At 33.7% G+C, this 11595-nt stretch overlaps 1 protein-coding gene across 1 annotated transcript in view; it reads left to right on the forward strand.

Annotated features, from left to right (window-relative positions):
- LOC106477652 (RAC serine/threonine-protein kinase-like) overlaps positions 1-11595 on the forward strand; it is a 42002-nt gene that overhangs the window by 15574 nt on the left and 14833 nt on the right. The window contains exons 3-7 of the mRNA XM_022381491.1: positions 246-368; positions 1728-1839; positions 4912-5056; positions 9893-10024; positions 10593-10658. Of these exons, the coding sequence (XP_022237199.1) occupies positions 246-368; positions 1728-1839; positions 4912-5056; positions 9893-10024; positions 10593-10658 (578 nt within the window). The remainder of the gene's footprint in view (positions 1-245; positions 369-1727; positions 1840-4911; positions 5057-9892; positions 10025-10592; positions 10659-11595) is intronic.

Genomic DNA, 11595 nt, shown 5'->3' on the forward strand with positions numbered 1-11595 from the left:
TTTTTAGATAAGGAGACCTTATGTTTATTTTCAGATAAAGATACCTGATGTTTGTTTTTAGATAAGGAGACCTTATGCTCATTTTCAGATAAAGATACCTGATGTTTGTTTTCAGATAAAAAGACCTTATGCTCATTTTCAGATAAAGATACCTTATGCTCATTTTCAGATAAAGAGACCTGATGTTTGTTTTCAGATAAAGAGACCTGATGTTTGTTTCCTATATTGTTATGGTAATGTTTCAGGTGAGCACATCAAAAACTGGAGGCCGAGGTACTTCATTCTATTGGAAGATGGCTCTCTAATTGGTTTCAAAAGCAAACCAGAACATGGTTATGGTGATCCACTTAATAACTTTACTGTTAGAGGTAGGTAGCTATAATGTGTAAGTTTCCTAATGTAAATCACTTTCAGGCTCTACCTTCTAACCTATTCTTCGTGAGCTATCATTTTGTTAGAAAGCAATCAAGTACTGATAAATCTTGAAATTCTGAATTGTATATGTGTGACCTTTAACATTTACACTCCTATAATAGGCTTGCAGTAAAAGTAGAGTTATTATTATTATTTTATATAGCATAGCTCATTATCAGTCTTTACTGCAAAGTTTATGGAGACAAAACTACGTCAGTGCACGCACAATTGAAAACGATTAAAATATTTCCTGATAACATTTTGATATTTGCTCTTGAGACTAACATTGATGTTATCTAAAAGTCCTCCACCTAAGGTTTATGAAATTAAATTGATTTCAAACATAATGCTAATATATATTGTAAATTATCGATAATATTTAGATCTCCTATTAAACAACGTTAATTAAATGTATAAAATTATTACCAAATAAATCCATAACCAAGCCTTAAAACTTTTATGTTGTCATGAGTATTGTGCAATTTTTTTATAGGGCTATTATGTTAACTGTATCATTCTACATATCAGAACTGATAAAAGTTTTAATTTGATACTTCTATATTGTGGCTACATTTGTCCGTTACAGTATAGATTCACAGAACTCTGTAAATTAAGTACTGTGTATTGCAATTTTAAAATGATGCTTTCTCATTTCATCACTATATGCTCCAAATCTGTTGATTTCTCTGTTAGCTTTAGAATATAATATATGTTTTTTTTATTAGACGGTATTATCAAACCACGATGACAGAAATTTTATGATATGCAGTTGTTCAATGTGTCATGTATTTTGTAATAAAAATTTTAAGTTTTTGTCGATTTGAATATGTGATTTAATTTGTACATTACAAGATTTCCCTTTATTCAAAACACCCTTTTAATTGATCTGTTTGATAAATATCATTTGGATTTCAAAAAACAAAAATAATGATTCAATATAATTATATATATACATAAATTTACAGTTCGTCTAAAAAGGCTGTGTATGAATTGCTAATTAGCTACTTTGAGTAGCAAAAAATATCTTGTTGAGTTGTCTTGATATTCGAAAGTAAAAATCATGTGATTCTTAAGGTTTCTTTTAATCGTATTCTATGAATAATTAAGTTATAATGCATTTATTACGAAGAATTTTCAAGGCTTTTACTGGGTTTTACGTACAGTAAGGTTCTACTGTTATAAAGTTTGCGAGATATAAACATTTTGCAATTATGGTGTAATGAACTTTTTCTGTGTACAATATATACAGCTCATAAATTATCACGTGGCATCAGTCAGGGTATAATTAAAATTTAATTTAAAAATTCACTTAGGCTGTCAGCTAATGAAGGCTGATCGTCCCAAGCCCTTTACCTTTATAATCCGAGGACTTCAATGGACAACAGTTATAGAAAGAACATTTTATGTAGATTCAGAAAAAGAAAGGTAAGAATGTTTACTTAATAACTAAATTCACTAGTGTTCACTTTGTACGTTTAACATACAAAGAGTATATGTATCTGGGCTCCCTCCCCCCCCCCCCCATACACAAACAAACGCATACTAAGTCTTGTATGTTGAAAAACTGACATCTTCAGTAGTTCTTTGCAAATAGTAGAAGGTAATTATTTCTACTCTGTGGAGTTTAGTCTGATATAAGTTTAAACCATAGTTATAGGCATCTCAGAAGCCTCACTCATTAGGAGTGACAAGCATAGTGGATTGTTGTCACAGAAAATCATACAAGTACGAATGTGATTATACAGTTTGAGCACAACAAGCTTTGTACTAGTTTCTTCAGAACAGAAAAAAGATCTGACATTGTTTTTATTAATTGCTAATTAAAGGGGCTGGCGCAATACCTACGCTAAATGATTGTACAATTATTAAAACATGTTTCATCGTTCCCTACTCTCCAGCACCCGCAGCTTGCTTACGTTATGATTACCGACCTTAAAAGGACGCAAGAGTTACAAAGGAGTGTCTCACTATTTCCTCAAGTAAAGAATACTTTGCCTTCCTCTTTAATGATTAAGAGCAATGCTAGTTCTTCAGAATAAGATTACCCGTTATCCAGTTGGTGATTTACGGAAAACAATGAAGTCTTTCTGTGATGTAAAATTTAGATTGTTTTGTTATCTGGCGATACTGAAGTATCAGATCGATAAAGAATGTTGGTACTACAATTTTAGTATAAAAATATAAGAGCCACTAATAAAATGTTCACAATCTACCAGTACGTAAATAGCTACCCCAATAATACAAGTCGTCCATCTCCATAACGTCATATGTAAACAAATCTGATGTAAAAATACATGTATAGCTTGGTAAAGACCAAAGACTACAAACAGTCATGCCACGAATTAAAGTATTCTACAAATCTTTATGAAATTACATAGTTATATGATGTGATAGAGATCAATCAAATTAATTCAGTGATCCACTTGCGATACCATTGTTCAGACTGAATAGGGTGACAATAGAGTTCTAATCATATTGGAAAACAACAGTTTGTTCAGGTACTTGGCACCCTAAATAAACAGAATGAACTCTTTGTGCTGTGAGGGGAAGTGTAGAGAATGGCCCATGTGAAAGGGCTGTTATTGTTGTAGGACACGTGAAAGTTTGCCACAATACCATCAAAAGTTACTTTCATAACATCGGCTGCAATGGCTGAGTAACTAGACAGGAGCCACTTCTCTTTCCAGGCAACATTATATGTCGACACCAGCGGGCATCACAAATGCTATCATATCCTCCTGTCTTTTGGGTTATTAATAGAACAATAATTATTTTCAGCGATTCCAGATTTGCACAATTTTTAGACAGTGTACACACCTGGGTTTGGCAGCTATCCTTTTTGGGAACTTTCATTAAACCATCTGCAAGCCTCGACAAAATACAGTGGCATTTCTGTTGTAGTGTTATGTACCAGCTATTTTAGCAAGTGTATGATCACAGGTTGAGGTACATTAATAGTTAGTCACTGCTGCGTGATATATCACAATTCTTGAACAAAGCTTACTACATATGAATGGTTCACTAGACAAGGTAGTGTTTTCATGCAAGATGTGCATCCTGCTCATTAAGCCCAGGCCATCATTCAACAATGGCTTGAAAGGTCATGGCATTACCACTCTCCCTTACCAGGACAATTGCCAGATATGGACCTTATCGAGCATTTATGGTCCATTCTTGATGGTTTTCTGTGAAAGCATCCGTCTGACAGAACCAGCTTCTAGCATATGCTAATCCAAGTTTTTCTAGAAGTGTTGTGCAATTCTACAGACTAGAATTTCAAATATTGTAACTACAATGTATAACTGTGTTTTGCATTAAATATTGCAAAGAGCAGATATAATCATTATTAATGATAATCTTCTACACTTTTTCATGTTTCTTTATTTAATAAAACAACATCTTTGGGTGACAATTTACTTATTGATAGGCTGTGTATATAAATGACAATATTGCATGAAGTTTGAGATTTTGTCAGTATAATAATTTTAAAAAAGGATTTCAATTAAAGTTTCGATAATGTGTTATTGTGCAAAGAGGTCTGTTTGCAGTGAAAGTTTATTTACACGTGGTTGATTACAACTTTGTGTAAAACTGCAGAAAATGTATCCATCTGAAGACCAAGAAACGAGACATTTGTGTATAAAGTAGACAGTATATCCCCGACATCTGTTGGTTTGTTAAGAACTTGGTCATGTTGTATTTCACTCTTTCAGTAGCCAGTTGTCGAAGTAGTTTTAACAAATAATAGCCGGCAAATATTAGTGAAGTAGCTGGTAGATTCTACTGGCTATACGACTATTAATCACATCCCTGACTACTGATAAAATATTTGCAAACAAAAGATGTAGGCTTAATTCTTCATACCTCCTAGTAAATTTTAGGTAAGAGTCTATGGCAAGTTTCCTGGCGATATCACAGTATATAGGATAATATGACAAGATCATAATTTTAATACAAATTGCATAAGCAATAATATGAAAGTTACTATACAGCTGTTACAAATAATATAAGATTTGATGTAATTTATATCAAAGAAGTATGAGAAGTATGTTTTAACCATTAACATCTTAACACTAATATAATGTCTAAAGACATGTTTTTGTTGATTGTGTCAAGATCACAAAGATGCCACAAATACTGGGTTTTTTTTTTTTAGCTTCTACTGTAGTAATTCCTAGCTAATTATTTATGTTGTTTTACTTTCAGATTTTCTGCTCTTTACAGAACCACTTCCTTAGATCACATACGCTTTTCATGTTGCAGACAAACATCAGATTCCAACAGTAATTTTTATATGCATATTACAAAGTAATCGAGTTTAAAACGCAAAATAATATTCACATAAATTGATAAAAACTCAGATTTATTAACCACACTCAACTGGCCCTCCTTAATGTTATATTCAGTTTACATCTTATCATTGAAGGACACTTATATAATTTATCAATGCGGGATTACTTATAAGTTAATTAGTATATCTTTCTTATTTCTCTGTAGGGATGAATGGATGCAAGCTATCCAGTATGTTGCTGATAGACTTCAGGATCAAGATGTGGAAATGTTGGACCAGCAAGGAGATGCTAATGTCTTGGAAAAACTAAACATATCAACACGAACTTCAATGCATAAAGGCAACAAAACTGTATGTTATTTAAAGAATTTAACAAAAAATTACTTTCAAAACAGATAGACTAACCGCTTAAATACGATAAGCCTATCCTTGTTGAGTGCTCTCATTTTATAAAGAAACACGTGACTAAAGTTCTAAATGCCCTTGACACAATGCATATCATGTGTTAATTTACTCATAATTTTCCACTCTTCCACCTTCCACGTGACTTATTGCTTCACATCAGAAGAACGTATACAAGCTTTGATTTCCCGCCATAACCCAGATTTGCTTGTTGACAGTCGTGCTAATAACACTGCTACAATGAATTTGGAAGTGAACGTTAATAATAATGAAAATATTTCCAACAATATCGGAACTTCAACAGTTTATTTGGAGGCCTTACTCACACAGTTTTTCTCCAGCAAAATTATCCCATTGATGCATTGTCTGCTCTTATTGGTCAACACATCTGTTGGTATCCTTGGCGGGTTTCGCGATCATGTGAACGCTCAATTGGCGCAACATCCGCCATTTTCTCACAGTTTAGAACAAAATTGATCTTTTTGCTGAGACCTGCTTCTATTCAATGTCTGCAGAGCAGGATTGTATGCCTGCTCTAATCTTAAAGAAGATTCTTCTTATTTAAATTTTAATAAATTTCTGATTAACCTGACGATGTTAGTGGATTCCTCAAGAAGCACAAGTTTGCATCAACGCATTTAAACATTGGGCTGTTCAATGTCCTGGCTCAAGTTTCTGTCTTCTTTACCACCATTTTGTGCTATTTCGGCTCTATTGTGCTTATTTTTGCAGACTTTGTTTTACTACAGCTTAGGTAGTTCTTTGGCTTCATTCTCAACATGTCCTACTTTTATCCTGTCACTTTTCTGGTGTGATGAGCATTTTGGTTGACTCTCTTTCTCAAGATCCTTCTCCTACAGAGTGGACCCTTCATTATCCTTTGGTTGTTCATGGGACTTATACATTTGTGAACATTTGGGTTATTCGATGATCAATGTCTTTGTTTCATTAACCAACTATCTTCTTCCATTCTACAGGCCCTAAGTTTCAAATCCAAATGATTAGCAGTGCATGCCCTTTGTCATTCCACCATCATTCTCGGGTTCTGATCAAAATCAGTTACTCAAAGCACTAGGTTCTCATCTTGCTCCATCTTGGCCTACTCAACCATGGTTTCCCTATTATATCTACCTCCTCATGGAGGATAATCTTCTACAACAACCTCGAAAGTCTATTCCTCATAATGATATTCCATGTCTTTGGCTTCGCAGATTTTTGTCCAGAAACTAGATTTTCTTTACAGATGGCTCACATGTTAGCCCATTCTTGCAGATGCTCTTCTCTGACTGTTTATCAGGCTTAATTTATTGAGCTATCTTCTGGAGATGGTACATTAGAAATGTTAAATGTTGTTTATCTCCAACTCTTCAACAAACTACTTCTTTCTTCAGGTATTTTTTCCATAACAATGACTCATCAGCTTCTTCCACAGCTAGTTACAAAGCTGCTTTATCTCCCACTTTCAGGTTCATGGAAGCCATCAATCATTTTTGTCTCCATTATTCAAATGTCTTTTCTGAGTGCTTTGTTTTCAACCCAAAATCATCAGGCTTTGTCCTAAATGGGATCTTTGGTTTGGCATTACATTTTTATGCTTTTCCCTTTTTGGACCCTTAACAACTTGTAGCTCGATCATATTTTCTTTCACTACCGGCTCTGGGTGGAGATATGCTGAAATTAGTGCTCTCAAAGCCTCTCATACCTTATTTTTCTCCAAAACTATTATGTTTGTATCCTAATTATGACTATTATCTAAAACTTGGGTTGAAAGAGAAGTTAATATTTTTCATCTGTTGTTTTCATATCCTGAATAATCGCAATTTTCGTTGATAAGAGTGCCTTTATGTCCTGTTACGACTATTTATTGTTATTTTGCAAATACTAAACCTTTCATATAGTACTGGAAATAGTTGTTTCTACCTTAAAATGAGCCATGATCTTCAAATCTTGCTCTGGCTTGTGCAATTAATCCGTCTTGTGCAATGAAATTATCCTAGACAAAATTTTCTCTCTTCATTGGAGTTATTAATGAGAGGGTAAAGCCTTTTGGAAGTGGACAAAAATGTTATCTGGTGGCTGATTATACATCAGCTGGGACCTTTTCCAACTCCATGGGCATATCATTCAACATATCAGATGTCTCATGGTTTTAACCAGGATGGGGAACACATCACTGCTTTAGTTTTACCTTTTTTAACCTCTTTGGTGTTTCCATTGCATTGCCCACAAGGTGTAGAGTCCAATTTAGGTCCCAGAATATTTTCAATTCTCCCCAGGTGCCTGCACACTGGTCTGTTATTATTATTTTTTCTACTTGGCTGACTTTGTAGGATGTGGACGTACAGGGCATTAGCCTTAGGAGTAAGTCAGTTGTTAGCTAACACTGGTCTAATCTCTTAGAATTTTCCAATATAGGTTACAGGACAACACATTGCAATTTGACTCTAACTACATGTCATGCCACCGTCTGTGACCACACCTGAGGTAAATACATTCCACTAATATATTTTTTTATATATTATTTAAAGGATAATCCCCTGCTGTGAATCCATTTTCTAAATGTTTTACTTTGATCCTGTTTCTTATGAGGCTGGTTTACTCCATTTGTTCTCATATGATTTCAGTCTACTGACCTTATTCTGGCTCTGGATTCCCTTCAACTCAGCTTGAATACATTTTCAAATATTGTAGTCTAAGTTATTACCTTTCTGCATGATAACCCAAATTTTGGTGAACCAATGGTTCTTATGATTCTCTTTATCTCCACCTCTATTTCTTTATGGGTATTTTAACTTTTCGTTTTTCAGAGGTAATCATGCTTGTTTTGAATTTTACATCTTTAGAATTAAAACAACTGTAGCAGCCTTGGTCCACACAACTATTGCAATTGTGTTTAATTGCTTAATGTGGGCCAATTTTGCTCCAGTTGTTTCTTCTAACATGTCCTGTACGTTTTATTCTAGCGGATGACCATAAGAGTTTCATTTTGAACTTTGTTGCACAACTTATAAATAATACTAATACTATTCTACTACTACCAATAATAATAATAATAATAAAAGTAGTAGTTTGCAAGGTTGCCTCAATTGTTTCTTCTAGCTTGTCTCGTGTGTCTTATACGTTCACTTTGTATGAATAGGGTCATTTTAAAACTTGGCGTTTTTTGACATCTACAATGTTTTTGTTATAGATATCACCTCTTTTTTCACATTCATGTACATATAGCGTTAACTGAACTTTGCGTTCAATGTCACTGATTTATGGCTTTCTTTCCAAACCAAACCACATTTTGCAGTTGGTGAGGTTCATGTCTAGAAACATGCGCTTTGTATGCAACCTAAAGTGAAGCTTCATGGTTAAGGTCACAATGGTACAGAGCCTTGTAGGTTGAACCTTGCTATGTTCTTGTTTTTCATTTCTTGCAAACGAATGCTCCTTTTTAAAACATCAATAAATAGTTTAATGTAGATAATATAACATCACAGTAGACGCATTCTCTGTTTTATTTTTGAGAAACAAGTTAAATGTCGTAGATGTTTGGATGTCGTTAAAGTAGATACCGTGCTCCAAAAGTCACTGTATTTGTTGTTAAACACGGGAGAAAAAGAACAGGAAATAAGTTTTGCCGTACTTTTCCGATTTATTTTTCTTACTGTATGACAAATATTTAATTTTTTCCAGATTTTATCTAAGATTATATCAAACTGAGTATTCAAAATGGACCGGTGCTTCTGGTTGCTGTAGTTTAGGCTCGCCAATACTCCAGAAACAGCAAAACTATATATGCTGTATAGACCAGTGGCTCAGCTGCAAGTCTGCAAAATTACGACTGATGCTAGAATTCAGGTTTCGATACCCGTGGTGAACAGAGCAAAGATGACAATTGTATAGCTTTACGCTGAACAATAACCAAATCAAATATCTGCCAACTTTTTATATAACTTGGCTGTTGGAACTATTGTTCCTTTGGATCTGTTGATGGCAAAACTTAGCAAAAGGATAAACAAATTATTATTGTGAACAATAATAGCACTTTCTGAACACCTACAGCTGTGGTATTCAGATCCACATTTTTATTTATTTATTTAAAGAGTAATCATATTGGTACGAAAGCGGAGGTCACGTGACGCTGGTAACACGTCATGAGTTTCTAGAAGGATCATGACTTTTCCTGGCAACTCTAGTCGTTTCCAGGCGCCCTCTATTTTAGTATTTAAGCGCGGCAAATAATTGCAGATAGAGAGATATAGAGACAGATAATTGAGTCAAGCGAGCGGTAGTGACCGTAAGTAAAGTGCGTGAATCGTTGTGAATTATAGCGTGTGTTGAACTTTAAGTGACTGTGGAAATTCTGTGTATTGCAAAGTTGTATTGAGAAAGAATAAACTAGTTTTATTTAAGAAAGGACTTGTATCGCTGAATTTCTTCGGGAAGAATGTATACCGGAAATTAACAAATGACCAGAGACATAACAATATTTTACATCCTCATTATGCAAAAAGATTTTATCAGTAAATAATCTTTATGCTGCTTATTTGTTTTCATATTTGCATTAGCGCAGATAGCCCTCGTGTAGCTTTGCGCGAAATTCAAAAACAAACAAACATATTTGCAGCTTTGCTAACGTTTTTGATGGTAACATATGTCATTCACTAAATGATTGCCCAATTTTCAATACCTATATTGTTTTGTTTTAATTCAATTCTTGTTGTTTACTTTATAACAACAATCTATTTTGATCTTTATTTTTCGTATAGTGAATTTTACCTCCTTTTCTTGTCTTAGTCACTTGACGACTTTGAGTTCTTAAAGGTCCTAGGAAAAGGAACATTTGGTAAAGTCATTCTATGTAGAGAAAAAGTTTCGAACATGCTTTATGCCATCAAAGTTCTTAAAAAGGAGATTATTATTCAGAAGGTATGAAACATCTTTCGATTAATATTATTAATATACATACATTATTTGTCACTATCAAACTCAAAACATTATGGTCAACAATAACTGGTACTCTTGTGTCAAACATATATTCGTCATAAAAATTTCTGAAAGATACATGTAGTTCACGATTCAAACTATATTGATTTACGTATTTATGGGCTAAAAATTAATAATATGACATTTATTGACTAATCTTGTCTCAAAATAATATATCATTGAATCAACTGATACCTTTACATGTATTTAAATACATTTATATAAGTTTAAATGTGGAAGAAACTAAGTAAAACATGACAAAAAGCATTTTGAAAATTTATCCTAATGTGACCATCTTTTATCCCACTCTAACTTTTTTAAGGACAACGAACTTAAAACTGCAAATTCTAAGGACATTTTATACCAAGTAGAGCTAGAAGAGATTAACTGTATCTTCAGATCTGTTATTTAAAAACTTTTTTATGACTTCCTGACTTATTTGTGTTCTAAATATTTCTGTGAGTCATATTTATACATAAACACATTCTAATTATTTCTTCCCATTATTCAGGATGAAGTTGCTCATACTCTGACAGAAAAAAGGGTTTTAAGGAATACCAAGCATCCCTTTCTCATAGTAAGTAGTTCTTGTCTAACATTAACATTTCTGGTCTCTGTAAATGTTACATATAAAACAGCGTTTATTCCTTTCACTAACGAAGATTTAAACAGTATTCCACATCTTGAGCAGTTGCCAGATGGAAACAAGATTGAACAAGATGACTGCATTGATTCTGAGCTTGTTAACAAAAATAATGGGAAGCTTAAAGAATGATAAAGCTCCTGGGCCAGATAATATTTCTCCAAGAGTTTTAAAGGAGGTTAAGGATTGGATATATGAGCCACTTGCTACTATTTTTTGCAAGTCCTTGAATAGTGAGCAGGTATTAGAGGATTGGAAGGTAGCTAATGTCACTCCTATTTTCAAATGAGGTGATAAAAATTGTACCAGTAATTATAGGCCTATTAGTCTTACATCAGTTGTGGGAAAAGTTTTGGAAAATCTGATAAAAGATGCCTTGCAAAGCCATTTAACAAAGTTCAGAATTTTATTAGATACTCAACATAGTTTCACTAAGGGAAAATATCACCTTACAAATCTTTTGACATTCTTTGAGAAGATTACTGCTTGTGTAGATCAGGGTAAGTGTAAAGATTTGGTGTATCTGGATTTTCAGAAAACATTTGACAAGGTGTCACATAAAAGACTTGTAGAAAAAATATTTATAGGTGTGGTGAATATGTTAGCAAATTGGATAGAAGAGTGGATGGATGGAAGAAAGCAGAGGGTTGTTACAAATGGAGTTCAGTCAAACTGTATTAATGTCACAAGTGGGTACCTCAGGGCTCAGTCTTAGGACATTTGATCACTTTGATTTGCATCAGTGACATAGATGAAGGAATGGTCAATAAATAACTTAAATTTGCTGATGATATTAAGAGATGAGGAGGAGGATGCTGCTACTTTATGGAAGGATTTAGATTCATTTAGAGAGTTGGTAAAATAAATGGCA

This window comes from Limulus polyphemus, unplaced genomic scaffold (genome assembly GCF_000517525.1).
Source record: "Limulus polyphemus unplaced genomic scaffold, Limulus_polyphemus-2.1.2 Scaffold168, whole genome shotgun sequence".
Taxonomy (NCBI): Eukaryota; Metazoa; Arthropoda; class Merostomata; order Xiphosura; family Limulidae; genus Limulus; species Limulus polyphemus.